Source organism: Balaenoptera ricei, chromosome 15 (genome assembly GCF_028023285.1).
Source record: "Balaenoptera ricei isolate mBalRic1 chromosome 15, mBalRic1.hap2, whole genome shotgun sequence".
In the NCBI taxonomy this organism is placed as follows: Eukaryota; Metazoa; Chordata; class Mammalia; order Artiodactyla; family Balaenopteridae; genus Balaenoptera; species Balaenoptera ricei.
The window spans coordinates 82,272,658-82,287,739 of NC_082653.1; the positions used below are offsets into that span (position 1 = coordinate 82,272,658).

The 15,082-nt window shown below is 55.4% G+C and overlaps 1 protein-coding gene across 1 annotated transcript in view; it reads right to left on the reverse strand.

Annotated features, from left to right (window-relative positions):
• Positions 1-1,468: 1,468 nt before the first annotated feature.
• The window catches only part of ZAN (zonadhesin), a 31,730-nt gene continuing 18,116 nt past the window's right edge, over positions 1,469-15,082 (reverse strand). Inside the window, exons 26-47 of the mRNA XM_059897058.1 lie at positions 14,738-14,849; positions 14,334-14,428; positions 13,859-14,035; positions 12,507-12,715; positions 12,097-12,241; positions 11,543-11,787; positions 11,291-11,455; positions 11,025-11,149; positions 10,387-10,682; positions 7,397-7,608; positions 6,741-6,882; positions 6,155-6,402; positions 5,532-5,661; positions 5,165-5,339; positions 4,681-4,854; positions 4,281-4,420; positions 3,655-3,854; positions 3,411-3,549; positions 2,737-2,877; positions 1,785-1,884; positions 1,644-1,681; positions 1,469-1,552 (exon numbers count right to left, since the gene is read on the reverse strand). Of these exons, the coding sequence (XP_059753041.1) occupies positions 1,512-1,552; positions 1,644-1,681; positions 1,785-1,884; positions 2,737-2,877; positions 3,411-3,549; positions 3,655-3,854; positions 4,281-4,420; positions 4,681-4,854; positions 5,165-5,339; positions 5,532-5,661; positions 6,155-6,402; positions 6,741-6,882; positions 7,397-7,608; positions 10,387-10,682; positions 11,025-11,149; positions 11,291-11,455; positions 11,543-11,787; positions 12,097-12,241; positions 12,507-12,715; positions 13,859-14,035; positions 14,334-14,428; positions 14,738-14,849 (3,449 nt within the window). The 3' untranslated portion in view covers positions 1,469-1,511. The remainder of the gene's footprint in view (positions 1,553-1,643; positions 1,682-1,784; positions 1,885-2,736; positions 2,878-3,410; positions 3,550-3,654; positions 3,855-4,280; positions 4,421-4,680; positions 4,855-5,164; positions 5,340-5,531; positions 5,662-6,154; positions 6,403-6,740; positions 6,883-7,396; positions 7,609-10,386; positions 10,683-11,024; positions 11,150-11,290; positions 11,456-11,542; positions 11,788-12,096; positions 12,242-12,506; positions 12,716-13,858; positions 14,036-14,333; positions 14,429-14,737; positions 14,850-15,082) is intronic.

The following is a 15,082-nucleotide window of genomic DNA, read 5'->3' on the forward strand; positions in this document are numbered from 1 at the left end:
CCCGCCCCAGGGGACACCTGCAGGGGCAGGCCTGGACCGGGTCAGGTTTGTCAAGCTGGTGCAGCCCTGCCATTTCTGCATCTCAACTGCCCCCTGTTGTCGTGTTGGGGTCAGTACAGGACCCCAAATCACAATCTCTGCCTCTCCCAGCCCAGGAAGCCTCCGGCAGTGATCCTGTCCCCGATTTCCTGCCTCTACAACTGCCTTCGGGAGTATAATACTCTGGAATCCTCTGTCCCCTCCCTCGATGACATGGCCCAGGTGTTGTACCCCTAAAAGGGGGTGGGTGGGAGACGGTCCTGCCGATGACAGCGGGGGTCTGGGTCCCCTTACTTCCGGAAGGAGGAAGACTATCTCGAGGATGCTGGTCCAGGCCACCTCCTTCGCTGCCAACCAGACATCCAGGCTAGATAAGGAGACCTTCGCTGGGTGAGGGGAGGAACCGAGATCAAGGGGGCAGGATACAGATGAAGAACAGAGAGGCAAAGGGTCGAAGAGCAGGAGAAGGGAGCTCAGTGGGGGCAGGCATGCCGCCGGGAGCCTCGTGACGCCCAGGTTACAGCGCGGGCAGCCCAGTTCCAGAGCGCCTGAGCCTTCCTGTCACAAGCTCCAGAGTGTGAGCTGCTCCCCCCAGCTAAGGGGCAGGATGGCCTGGCCAGGGGCTCCCCTCCCTTGGAGCCCTTTCCCCAACCAACCTGGGTCTTGCTTCCTTACATGAAGGTGGCTGCTGGGGTCATTTGGAGGATAAGCACAGAATAAGGATTCCTTTCTAGAACCCAGGGTCCTGCCTGTTTTGGCATCCCCTGTCCTTGGGGGTCCCACATCCTGAGCACCCCCAGTTGGCAACCTTCTTTTTCTTCTTAGAGCCCAAGCAGGATGTCCCACCCCTTCCCCCAGGACCTGCCTGGTGAGAGGCACGAGGCACAGGGGTCAGGGTGGGAGTGTTTGCACTTTGGCCTTTGGCTGAGGTGAGCTGCTCACTCCTAATAGGATGGAGCTCCAAACTCCTCCCAAGCTGGCCCTCAGGCTCCACCCTCAGTTACCATAGGAACCCCAAGGGCCTTTTGGTCACAGGCCGGCTGGTTCACCTTTTGGAAAAAGCCACATTCCCAGTCCTTAGCCTCTGCCCAGCGCCTTAGTCTCATCGTTAGAAATGTAAAACCTCAGGATCACCTTTCACTACCTGCCGGTGGGGAGCTCTGAGGCCAAGTCCGCCAAGAACGAGGATTCCTGGGGTGAAGTCTTTTCTCCTGTATCCCCGAAGCCGGAGGGCGGGTGGCCCACCCTCACGTGGCTTTGTCGAAGGGACAGACAGCCCCTCGCCTCCTCAGACCTCTGTTCCCCTCCCCTCTGGACACTCTGTGGAGGCCCCAGCCCTAGACCCTCACACCCCGTCTCCCTCCTACTCCTCCCCTCAAGACCCCCCTCACAGAGCCTTTCTCCACCAGAATCATGTACAAATTCACATCTCAAAAATAAATAATTTTATGTCTCCTTCTTCTGTGGACAACTCAGAACTGAGCGACTTTGAAGGCATGCTCTGGAGCCAAATCTGAGGAGAAAGCGAGAAAACCTTGTGTTAGAAGCAGACTCGACTTCCCGGAGCCAAAGCTGTGGACGGTGGGGCTGGTGCTCACCGGTACCTGGCAGCTTGCCTCTGGTCTGGCTCTGCATTTTCTCCCTAGAGGGCGTGGGGAACAGACACCAGCTTGAAGGTCAGCACCCGCTCCCCATGTTTGCTCCCCTCCCAGCTGCCCCTCCTCTTCCCCTTTCCTGAAACTCACCTCCTCCTCTTCCTGGAAATGCATTCTCTGGTCACTGCTGACACTGTGACCAGCACAGGCACCAGCCATCCCAACAGGGTGACCACAAAGTTGGAGGCTTCTGGGGCGTGGGGAAGAGAAATAGGGATGTGGGATAGGAAGGGGTGGCGGAGACACTCCCTTTCAGTCCTCGGCTGCCACCCTGGAGGGACTGCATCCCCTACAACCCTGGTGGCCGGTTCTCCCTCTAGGAGGCTGCTGCTCCCAGGGCTTTCAAGGCTTTGGCGCTGCCCTCCTGCTTCTGGACACACAACTCCCATGAACCTTCTAAGGGGATGTTTATCCAGTTGGTCCCCTAGAGTCCAGGGTATTATGTTGGTCACTGCTTCTCAAAGAGTAGCCCAGGCATCACTTCCATCGGTCACCTGGGAGCTTGTGAAAAATGCAGATCTCTGGAGCCCCCTCCAGACCTACTGAATCCAAATCTCTGGGGATGAGTCCCGGAATGAACAAGGTAAACAAGACACCCCTGCTCCACCCCGATCGTAGGCACGAGGATAAAGTTGGAGAACTGCTGGCCCAGAGGCTCACAGGAATTACAGTTTGGGATGGAGAATACCAAGAAAAGGTACTGGAGGCTCAGAGGGACACAAGAGAGGGGAATAACAGCAGGGTGAGGCATACAGATCACAGAAGTGGGGAGCTCAGGGTCAGAGAGAAGATTCCAGAGTGTGTGGGTAGGAGATGGGTAAAGGGACTCTGAGATCCTTGGAGGACACTCATCCGGCTAATCTGTAGGGATCATATTATATTATTATATTTCATATAGTAATATACGACATTGATACTATACTATCTATTATACATCTATAATAGATGTTATAGGTTAATATTATATATATGGGATAATTCTGCGGCCGTTGTTTGTGGGGAAGGGGCCGTGAGGATACAGTGCCTGGGATGAAGTCCTTGCCTGGCGTTTTGGTGGGTGGCACATCCCGAGGCTCCGTGCAGAGGTGGCCCCCGTAACCAAGCTCACACTCACAGGTGAAGTGGGTTCCCTGCTCCTGGCACCGGCCATCATTCTGACAGGGGTTCTGTAGGCACGGGCTGTCTGCAAGGATGGAAGGGGTTGGGAAGGGGGTTCTGAGAGGACACCCACAGCCAGGGAGAGGGGCCTGGGGGCTGGGACGCCAGAGAATAAAGCAGCAGCTGACAGAGACTCGCCAGGGTCCGCTGGCCGGGTTTCCAGTCCTGGCTCTACAGCCCCCGAGCTCTGGGGAAACTGCTTACCCTCTCTGAACCCCATTTTCTTTACCTATAAAGTGGGGATGCTGTGCTTACCCCCAGGTGGTGAGTAAGGACTAAAGGAGATCCTGGGAAGCTAAGGCTGGGCAAAGGGCCCAGCACGGTGCCCGGCAGACAGCAGAGGCTCGGAGAAGGCAGTGCCTGTGCCTTTGCCCCTCCCGAAAAAGAGAGAGTGGGATCACATGCCACGAACTTCCTGACACTGATGAGATGGAGTCCCAGGCACAGGACCGGGAGGGATGCTCCTCGGCCCAGGGGCCCCTCCACCCTCAGCCCCACCCCCAGCCCGCTCCCAAGGGTATGAGGGCAGCTTGAAGCCAAGGGCCGGTCCAGGCTCACCTCGGAAGCAGCCACGAGTGAGGTTCCCCAGGGTGCAGATCTCCCCGGGGCTGCAGCTGAGGGGCTCACACAGCAGGACCCCCGAGCTGGCACAGGTGCAGCGCTGCGAGCAATCCTCGGTCACGAAGCCGTCACCCTGCTGGAGAGGGAGAAGGGGCGGGAGGTGGGGTTCTGGTTCACCTCCAGAGTCTGGCTCTCCCTGTGCACCTCTGCTCTCCCGAGGCCTCCCACTTCCAGCCCGGACCTGGTAGTAGATGCCATTGTTGGTGCAGCCGCAGTGGGCCAGGGGGAGGCTCTGGGCACCACTGTAGATGTAGCCTGGGAGGCTGGCACAGCCCTCCACACAGGGGCCCTTGCAGTCCCTGGGAGCTGCCAGGGTGGCACAGGAGTCTGGGCAGGGTGTCATACAGCTCTGATAGACCGTATTGGCTGGACACGGCAAGGCTGAGGGGACAGAGGGGACAGAGTCATAGTCAGAAGGTGGCTGCGCCGGGGCTGGCCCCCCACGTATGGGGAACGAGGTCACCCAACAGAGCACAGAGCTTGGTAGAGGCAGGGGAGCCAGAAGAGTGGACCAGCTTTACGTGTCTTTTTGTCTGTGACACCAGCGCATGAGGTGGAGCAAAGATGGGCACTGGCGAGAAGCAGCAGGACGGGGTGACGGGGTGATGGGGCTGAGGCTTCGGGTGAGGGCAGAGAAGGAGTTAGCTCGGGAGGACGATGACGAGGGGAAAGTTCAGGGCTGGGGGAACCATGGCAGGAAGCCAAGGTGCGCGTACCGGTGGGGGTCAGAGTGGAGCAGAGGGTGGAAATGGCCGGGCGTGGGGGAGGAGGTCAGGAGCCCGCTGCTGGGGAAGGTCAGGGCCTCACCGCAGCGGGTGTGGTCCCGCCAGCCGACCGGGGCGACGCCCGCCTCCTGGCAGATGATGGCGTACCCGCTGAGGACCTGGCAACGCAGCTCCTCCTGCTCTATGGGGTCCCGGGCGGCACACAGATCAGACACACAGTGCCTGGGGGGATGGCAGGGACAGTTGGGTGCTGTCAGAGAGGGGGAGGCAAGGAGACCCAGCCCCACAGAAGAGGCCCTGGAAGCCCCACCAGGCAGTGTGCATGTGTGTGTGTGTGTGTGTGTGTGTGCGTGTGAGAGAGAGAGAGACAAGGTAGGTACCAAGGCCACAGAGAGAACTGTGCCCAACAGAGAGCCGATCAGAGAACAGGCCCCAGGACCTGGAGAAAGGCCATTCCCACGTGTCCTGGGTCCCCGACTCACTCCAGGAAGGGTTCCGGGGCCACAGGCTGGTGACAGGCAGCAAAGGGGCCGTGGGGGTCCACCAGCACCCTACACGCCTGTGTGTGGCCGATGAGCTCCAGCTGCTCCGGGCTGCATTCTGACACGTGAAAGCCTGACGCCTCTTCTTCTTTCACTTCCTCCTCTTGTACCTCCCTGGGGCAGAGATGGTGAAGGGCCAGGTGAGGCCCACCACGGCTGTGAACTTAGGAAGAACTGGGGAGGGGATGGGAGGGGAGGGCTCGGGCACAGACCGGGATCCACAGGGCAGGTGCCCCACAGTCAGTGGGAGGGGAAAGAAACGATGGGATTAGGAGAATCAGGCCAGTCTGAGCCCTAGACCTCGGGGTTCCTCCTCTGCTGAGGATATGGGGGTGAGTGGGGTGTAAACAGATACTACAGTGTCGCTCATCGCCCCTCCACCTCCGGACCTGGGGCTCCCTCCTCAGAGCCCCAGCCCTCTCACCTTGAGAAGCGGGGGAGGCCTCCCTTGGTCTTCTTCACCTCCCAACTGTTGCCAAAGACAAGGAGGTTCTGGGTGAGGGCACCGTTGGGCAGCATAAAATCATTCCTCTTGTTCTGGTCGTAGTTGCCGCACAGGCCGCGCACAAGCCTCCGGTACGTGATGGGCAGGGAGATCGCTGCAGGAGGAAGGGGGCCAGAATCGAAACTCCCCACCTCGTCACTTCCCACCCCTCCTGCGTCCTCCCCTGGAGCTCGGGGGCCCCACTCCCAGGCAGGGGTCCTTTCACCACGCTCGGCCCAAGACGTGGTTTTCCTTACCCCCATCCTTGGAATGTCCCTTCGGCCCTCCGGTCCCCACGCTCAGGTACCTGCATTGTTCTTTCCATTGAAGCTGATGACCAGCTCAAAGTCTGTGATCAGATACAGGCGATGGCCTCGCATGGTGACCCGCAGCTGGTCGTTGGGCTCGTAGGGGATGGCCATCTTCTGACCGTTGACCTGGAGAAGGCAGACAGGAGCGGCACGGAGGCCTGAATCAAGGTGACCCTCTGCCGCTTTGGCCTCTGTCTCTCTGCACATCTTGGTACCTCTCAGTGTCGTCATTCCGGGTAACAAGATACTGCAGGAAGCTTTGCTACCCGGAGTGGCAAAGGCCTCCCTGAGGTCTGCTCCTGTTGCAGCCTCAGCCCCTTCCTTGCAAAGAAACTGGCAGGTGGGTTCCCTGGTACTTCTTCAGCACAGCTCCACCCTCACACTGCATGAGCTTCCCTTCTCTCTCCCCCTGCCTCTCTCCCACCTTGTATGTAATCCCACTGCCCTCCTCTGCCTCCCCCCAAGGAGGTGAGTATGGCACTGATTCTGATTTCCAAAACCAGGCAGCCTCTGCTGGGAACTTCCCAGGGAACACAGAGTCCTGGCTTCACCTGCTCCAGGTGGCCTCCCATGGCCTGACCTGCCTCCCCAGGCCCTCCCAGCCTGGCCTGGCTCTTACTACAAGTCCCAGTTCCGTCTGGAGCTGGACTGTGTAGCCGTAGACCATCACGATGATTTCGTGCAGGAAGATGGGGTTGAAGGACGGATACACCTTGTTGCGGCCCTCCACGACCAAGGGCTCCACCCCATCAGGGAGCATATCCAAGGTCTTGATCAGAAAGTAGGTCATGCGGCCCTGGAAGCGGTAGCTGAGGCCATCAAATGTGTGGTAACGGGGGTCCCCATAAATTGTGCATTGCTCCGACTCTGAAAAGAAGGGCCAATGCTAAGAAGGCACCCTGAGCGATGTAACCGCCCCAGAGCCCCTCACCCTCCTGTGGCCTCCTGTCACCTTCCCTCTTAGCCCTGGGCTCCCCGTGGACTTGATCTTCCACTTTCTCCCTCTCCCCGCTTGAGAGGATCTCCTTGTCTGGTTCCCTCTTTTTGCCCTTAAGATAGCAGATCCCAGAGAGGATCATGCAGGCGACCAGGGAGCTGGTAGGAGCCTGAGAGCCTAGGCCCACCCCTGCCCACACCGGGTCCCTCCCACTCCAGAGCCCCCAGCCCGGGCCTCTCTAGCTCCACCTCCCCGAGGGCCCCCTTACTCTCGGGTGCGCAGTAGTCTTTGCCATCCTCGTTGGGCTGGCACCGGGAGCCCAAGGGGCAGGTGAAGGGCCAGCACTGAACGGCGCCCGCTCTGCAGGCACACCTCTTGGAGCAGCCTCTGGAGAACCAGGACTTACCCGCCTGCAGACGCCGCAGGAAGAACGGGGAGTGAGAAGGGAAGGGCCAGCTCTCTTTTTCGACAACTTCAGCCTAAGCCTACAGTCTGATGGCTCACTTGGCACGGGCCAGAGGCAGTCCCGGTGCCATCTGCACCCTTATGGACCTGTACCGCCCCCTAGAGGCATTGTGCTCAGTGTCTCACACAGGCTGCTCAGGAGGTACTGCTGAACCCATCTTACAGATGAGGAAACTGAGGTCACAGAGGTCCCCTGACTCGTGAGTGGTACCATCAGGATTCAAATCAAAGCCACCCTACCGGCTGCATCCCTGTGGTTTGCATTTCTCAGTCCCCAAACCCAAACCACGCACCCTCTAGCCCACACCTGGCAGGAGGCCACCCTGCCCCATCACCAGCCTTCACACCCAGGGCCAGCAGTAGAGGCGCGGGTGGTCCAGGCCGAGAGACGCACCGGAAAGGAGAACATGGCATCCCGAAGGTGTGTTGCCCCCACCCCTACTTTCTGCCCCCACTCACAGGGAGGGAGTTGCCCTGGGCGTCCCTGCAGCTGCACTGGCTCCTGGGCACACACTGCGGTCCACTGAGCACGTAGCCGGGCTCACAGACACAGCCCTGCTCGCAGGTGGAGGGAACTCTGGAGCCTTTGCACTGGCCTTCCGGGTCCCAGCAGGAAGGAGGGCAGGAGGGAACGCAGGTGGTGTAGACGCTGTAGGCGGAGCAGTCCAGAGCTGGGGTGGGGGGGGAACACTGACTGAGCGTGGGCTGTGTGCTGGCTCCGAGGACAGAGAAGAGCAAGAATGGTTCTCCCCACTCGGCGTGGGAATCCGAGGTCAGCCAGCAGCCGCAGCAGCGCGACCCTGGTGCATCTGGTCAGTAAGCATGTGACTGGCGTGTGTGTGTACGAGGTGTGACAGGAGCACAGGGCAGGGAGGTATCCACTGTGCTGGAGGAGCTAAATAAAGCCCTTTAAGTAGAAGCAGTTGCAAACAAATGGAAATATTCACAGATGGGAAGATGTCAGTCCTCCCTAAGTTAATTTAATCATTATTATTATTTAGTTTTTTGGCCACGCCAGGTGCCATGTGGGATCTTAGTTCCCCGACCAGGGATCGAACTCGTGCCCCCCATGGAAGCGCAGAGTCCTAACCACTGGACTGCCAGGGAAGTCCCTCCCTAAGTTAATTATACATTTAATATGATCCCCAAAAAATACACCAACAGGATTTTGTTTTGTTTTTTAATAGGACGAGATGATATTAACGTGGAAATGAGGATATAAACAAAGCAGAAAAGCTGGGAAAATTCTAAAACAAAACAAAAAAAACTGGAAAAAAAAAACAACAGTAGGTAGTGTATGTCCTTACCAGAAATCTAAACACCATCTAAACTCTCAATGACCACAACATTGTGCTGCTAGTAAATGAAGATAAATGGAGCAGTGGAAGCGGAGAAAAAGGCCCAGAGAGGGATCCAAATACATGTGGGAATTTAATATAAATCATGGCATCTGAGTCAGTGGAAAAAGAGAGACTGGTCATTTAATAATACTGGGAAAAAATAAACACAAAGTTGATTCAGTTCTCATCCTACACACCAGGATAAATCCCCATGGATCAAACATTTAAATATAAAAAAAAAAGAAACCATACAAATACTAGAGCAAAACGTAGGCAAATTCTTTTTTAACTTCAGAGTGGGGAAGCCGTTTGTAACTAAGGCTCAAACTGCAGAAGCCATAAAATAAAGACTATTATATTTGACCTCACAAATACATATATATATATTTTTTTCCGCATGGTAAAAAAAGAGTGAAAGATGAAAAAAAGAGACCAGGAAAAAATTTTTGTAACTCATGGCACTAATGAAGGGCTACTCTCTGTAGTAGACAAAGGACATCTATAAAATATTTCAACAAAGACCAACAAACCAGTGGAAAAAATGGTGAATGGGTATGAAGAAATCACAGAAAGGGAAATCCACATGGCTCCTGAACATATAAAAGAATGCACAACTTCACTCATAATAGGAAAAATACAAATTAAGACTCTTTTTATCTTTCACATATCAGATTGGCAAAAATCCAAAAGCACCATAATGCTGTGTGTTGGCCAGTCTGTGGGGAAATGGGCACTCTCGTATGTTGCTGGTGGGAACGTAAATTCCTCAACCCCTATGGAAGGCCATTTGGCAACATCTCTCAAAAGCACAAATCCACACAATCCTTGATCCAACAATTCCAGGTCTACAAATTTATCCTACAGATAAGAGACACACACGTAGAGAATTGTATCTGCATAAGGTTATCCTTGCAGCACTGTTTGCAATAGCAAAAGACTGGAAACAACTAGAAAGTCCATCGCTAGAAGACTAAATAAATTATGATGAATGAATTATGACGCAGCTGCAGAAGAGAATGAGGACACTCTTTACATGTCTGACGGGGAAGGACCGCCAAGCTAGTTTGTCAAGTGAAAAAAAATAAAGTGCAAACTACTGTGTCCCATCTGCTGTTTGTAAGAAAGTATAGAAAATAAATTTGCATTTGTCTGTATGCGCAGAAATAAAAGACTTTTGGAAAAATACTCAGATGCTGAAAAGAGCAGGCTGGGACCTGGGCCCCTGGGGTCAGGGCGAGAGGGAGACTTTTCACTGGGAATCTTTTTATACTTTCAAAGTTTTTGAACCATAGGAATGCATCACATAGGAAAAACACCGTAATCACTGTTTTAAAATTTAAAATGTTCTTGGGGACTTCCCTGGTGGTCCAGTGGGTAAGATTCCGCGCTCCCAATGCAGGGGGCCCGGGTTCGATCCCTGGTCAGGGAACTAGAACCCACACACACGCTGCAACTAAGACCCGGCGCAGCCTAAATAAATAAATAAATAAATAAAAATAAAAAGGTTCTGGAATTAGATAGTGGTGCTGGTTGTACAACTTTGTGAAGATCCTGAAAATCAGTAAATCGTATACTTTTAAAGGGTAGAAGAATATGGTATGTGAATAATAATTTTAAAAAAATTTTTTAAAGGAAAGAGCTGGAGGAGGATACCTCAGAGTCTGCCAGGAGGGGAGAAGAAAGAACCTTTCGGGTGCAGGGCGTGGTATGTATAAAGGCAGGAGGGGTGTGGGAAAGCGAGGCCTGTGTGGGGAATGGGATGGTTTGATACAGGTGATGCTGGTGCACAGGAAAGGGGGGTGGGGGAGGGGCACAGCTTGCAGGATCTCTCAAACATCTCAGAGAGGAGCTTGGACTTGCAGGCAACAGCCGTGCAGGGGCCTAACATGATCACATTTCTTTTGGAAAGGAGCTGCTGACAAGCAGCCCGTGTGGTCCTGGTGGTATGGGGCACTAGCTAAGAGCTTGCTGTAAATGGTCCACATCAGAGAAAATGAGGTCAGAAATAGGCCGGGAACAACTGAAATGGAGAATGGGGGAGCTTTCAGAGATACACAGACGGAAAGAGGGTTTGGGAGCAGTTTGGGGGTGGCCTGAGGACACACTCACGGCAGAAGCTGCTGTTTCTCCAGATCGGAGGCTTGATCCCCTGGGCCTGGCAGGCGGCCCCGAAGGCTTGCAGAGACTGGCAGAGGGCATGGTTGAGGTCTCCAAACTCACAGAGGCTGTGGGTACATCTGAGCAAGAAGGGACTGAGAATCACGTGGGTGGCACACTTTGCCCAGGCTGGAGCCTGAAAAGCTGCCTGGCATTGCTCCTGGGCTCTTGCCAGGTCAGCTGCCCGGCAGTTTGTATTTGGCTTCTCCTGAGGTTCTGCTTCAGTCTTCTTGTCATCTTCTTGGCAACTGGGAAGGCAAAGGGGGTCATCCTAGGGACAGCCACTGCCTCATCTATGATAATGACTTGGCGCTCCCAAACCACCCTGAAGACCCCTCCTGTCTTCACCGGGAAGCTGGCCTGGGCTCTGGCCAGCCTTCCACGTGGCCTCGGTCTCCTCCCACGTTTCGAAGCCAAGGCAGGAAGACTTTCTCGTTTCCCCATATAGTTTCCTGGGACCCAGACGCCATTGCCTGTCAAGTTACACGCACAAAGGACCACTCTAGTCTTCCCATCCCAGGTGGGCCATACAGTCTAGAATCCCAACTTGCGTTCCTGTGCAAAGGCAGAGGGTCTTCGGGGGCAATTACTTTGGGTCGATCTCTTTGTCTTGCCAACTATCCACATACATGACGTCATCCAGGGCTAGTTCGTCATTAGGCATCAATAGTTCGTCTTCTTCCTCGCCGTTGAAGTTCCCGCACATGCCGCAGGTCTGGGTGGGCAGAGGGGATCAAGGGATCTTCAGCGCCAGGGATGGCAGAGGGCATTTTTTGTTGGCATCCCCTTAAAGAGAAAGGCGCCCCCCTCCCTGCAGGCTGACTCCCCTACGAAGAGACCCAGGTGTTTTCCTCACCTTTTCATAATAGGCTTTGGGGATTTCGACCTCTAGGAAACCACTGCCGTCAAACTTGACTTGCACCCCAATGTTGACGGTGAGCACGGTGTAGCCGTCCCTGGAAATGACTTTGACTCCCCGGATCTGGGTGGTCGCCGGGAGGGTGACCTGTGTGCCATTGATCTACAGAGGAGGGCAGGACCCGTGAGCAGGAAGAAGGACCAGAGCCCCGTCCCCAGAGCCCACGTCCTCCCCGCCTGCCTCGCTCACCAGCACTTGGTCCTTCTTCAGGGTGACCAGGGTATTAAAGATGTCCACGTGGACCTGGCGGAGGTAGAAAGTGTGGGGTTGGTCTTTCCGCTTCCCATTCTTGCCACTGATCTTGAAGAAAGGCTGATCCATGGTGGAGTGGCATATTTTCACCAAGACGTAAGTGCAGGTGCCCCTGACCGCATGGTAACTGCCATCGAAGCTTACGTAGTAGGACGTGTCGCGGATGCGGCACTCTCCCATCCCTGGAGGACAGACAGGTGGCTGAGGAGTGGTCCAGCCTCTAGCAAGAACAGGCCTTCTCCCCTGCTTCAAGGAAAGGATGTGGAGGAGAGGGAGCCTCAGAAGGGAAGGAGACAGAGAAAAGAGTCAAGACGTGAGGAGGTGGAGCAGGTGTCATTCAGCCAGGGAGAGACTTATAATATCCCGTCTAAGTCCACGGCTGCCACGGGAACCATGAGTGAACCCCGAGGAGCCCTTCTTGACAGAGGGGGAGTTGGGGAGAGTTTGTCTTGGTGGCTGAAGGTCCTCCTCCATGCTCAGTGGAGGCTTACCTGCCACCCGGCACCGTATCAGCCCATCCTGGGACCAGCACATCTGGCCAGGCTTGCAGGCGGTTTGGAGGCAGGAGATGTTGTTGTGAGCCGAGCAGGTGCAGAGCCTGGAGCAGGTGCTGTCCGTGTACCAGCTCTCCCCGACCTGTGGGGAGCAGGCATCAGTGCAGCCGATAGAAACTTGGAAGCCAGAGATGGTCGGAGCCCCCCGCACCCCAGGGCCCCCATGAGGCTCGCTTCCCTTGGCTGCCCGCCTCCATCGTTAGCCTTTCTCAGGCTCTTGGCTTCTGGATTTGCTCCTCAGCCCCCAGCACTGGCCCACCCTACCCCTTTGCAGGCTCTGAGCCCTCTGGCCCCCAAACTCGGGGAGCTGGGAAGGGCAGGGCACCCCCTGTGGTCTGGCCTCTCACCGGGTGGTAGGAGCCCCTCTGGCTGGTGCAGCCACACTGGCTGAGGGGCACACAGGAGGTCCCACTCAGGATGTGGCCTTTCTGGCACTCGCAGCCCTCGGCACAGGGCAGCGAGGACGGGCAGTATGATGGAGTGCTCAGGCTGAGGCAGGTGGTCGGGCAGGGGTTGGCACAGGTGCTGTAGCTGCTGCCCAATGGGCAGTTCAGAGCTAAGAAGAAATTGGTGTTTAGGAAGGAAGAGTGATTTCCAGCTCTCTGGCCTTGGGGCATCAAGAGTTCCTGGGAGGGACTTCCCTGGCGGTCCAGTGGTTAAGACTTCGCCTTCCACTGCAGGAGGTACGGGTTTCATCCCTGGTTGGGGAGCTAAGATCCCACATGCCTCCAGTCCAAAAAACCAGAAACATAAAACAGAAACAATACTGTAACAAATTCAATAAAGACTTTAAAAATGGTCCATATCAAAAAAATCTTAAAAAAAAAAAAAAAAAAGAGTTCCTGGGAATGTCCATCAGACGAATGGATAAACAAAATGGGGTCCAATCATACAACGGAATATGATTCAGCCTTAAAAAGAAGGAAATTCTGGCACTTGCTACAACATGGTGAACCCTGGGGATATAATGCTAAGTGAAATAAGCGAGTCACAGAAAGAGGAATACCGCGTGATTCCACTTAGATGAGGTCCCTAGAGTCGTCGAATTCACAAAGACAGAGAGTAGATGGTGGTTGCCAGGGGCTGGGGGAGGGGAAGGGGACTTACAGTGTTTGATGCGGACAGAGTTTCAGCTTGGGAAGATGAAAAAGTTCTGGGGGCGATGGTGGTGATGGTTGCACAACAAGGTGAATGCACTTAATGCCACTGGACACTTAAAAATTGTCACAATGGTAATTTTTATGTTCTGTATGTTTTACTACAACTAAAAAAAAAAAAAAAAAAGCGTTTCTGGGAAAGAAGAAAGGTCACAGAGCTGGCCCAGGGAAGAAGGGGAGGAGGCAGTAACCAAATGAGATCAGAACTTTTTTTGGGGGCCACGCCCCATGGCACGTGGGATCTGAACCAGGGATCGAACCGGTGCCCCCTGCATGGAAGCGTGGAGTCCTAACCACTGGACCACCAGGGAATTCCTGGGAGATCAGAACTTTTTGGCGAAGTGAGAATCGGATGGAGGCTCCCAGAAGAGGGAGACAAGTAGAGGATGGGGGCTGGGCTCGGAGAGACTGGGGAGAGGGGAACAGAGGAGGGTCCCACGTGGGGCCTGGGGGCCGGGCTGCGAAGGGAAGAGTGAAGGAGAACTTAGGGAGAGGAAGAGAGGGCAGGGCTCGGGACTCCTCCTGGCTGTCAGGTCACTCATGGCAGGAGGTGGTGTTCCGCCAGGCGACGGCCCGGCCTGCGCGGGCGCAGAGGGACGCGTAGGCCTGCAGGGAGCGGCACAGGGTCAAGGCGTCGCCCTCGGTCCCACACTGGCCGTACACGCAACTGGTGAAGCTGGTGTGCGGGGCCACCACCCCGTGGCACTGGGAGAAGGGTCCTGGATGAAACGTAGAGTAGACTAAGCTTGGGGAGGGGGCAGAACCACGCGGCTGCTCTGGGGCAAATTCAACATCCGTTTCCATCAAAACCCACAATTATTGAGAACCTACCGCCTGAGATGCAGAAAACCCCACAGGTCCGGCAGCGTTCCCAGGTGACCACTGCCTCTGCATTCCCTCTGCCTGCCTCTTGAGGGCCACTACTTCCCGTCTCACCCTTCCTCCCTCCCTGCTCAGTGCCCCTCCTCTGTCTCCTGCCCCGGGGGGGAGGAAAACGGGGCCCCCTGCGTGGCTTACCCTGAGGGTTCATTAAGATATCACAGTTCTTATTCCAGGCATCTGTCACTTTCTTCCCCAGGCACCTGGGGGGCTTGCCACCTGCAGCAAAGCAGCTGACAGAGGAGGAGGGGAAAGGACAGGAGTTTAGGATTGGAGGAAGCTTTGCAAAAGCCAAAGCAAAAGTGGAGAGGGCAACAGGGAGGGGAAGAAGGACGGGAGAGGAGAACAGAGTGATGGCCTCAAGTAGTAAGGTCAGCAGATGCAGCAGGAAAGCAAAAGGTTAGATCTCAGGGTGGACTTCCCAAGAGACAGATCAGTCATCAACTCCAGGAAAGATTGGGGACGCACAGGGAACACCTCCAGGCTGCCCGCCAAGCCTCCTCCCCTGGTCCAGCTCCCCCCCTCCCCCCGTTCCGGCTCACCCAGGTTCAGATAACTCATTTAGCTTCCAGGAGGCCCCCAGGTGCACGGAGCTGACTGCAGGCCTTTTATCAGGCTGCAGATTGTCGTCTAGGCTGTTGTTGTTGAAGTTCCCTGGGGGACAGAGCAGTCAGCAGAGGCCTTGAATTCAGCCCCAGGACCAAGAAGCATCCCTCCCTCTTCACGCAACCAACCAAGATGAGCCCTTTCTCTTCCTTCATCTTCCGCTTCCCTTCATGCCCACCCTAGCGCACGACGCCTTCAACCAAGTAAGAGGTCGTCAAGCACCAAGGACGCTAATCAGATGTGTGGATGAGCAGGACCGGGATAGGCTCCAGCCCATTCCC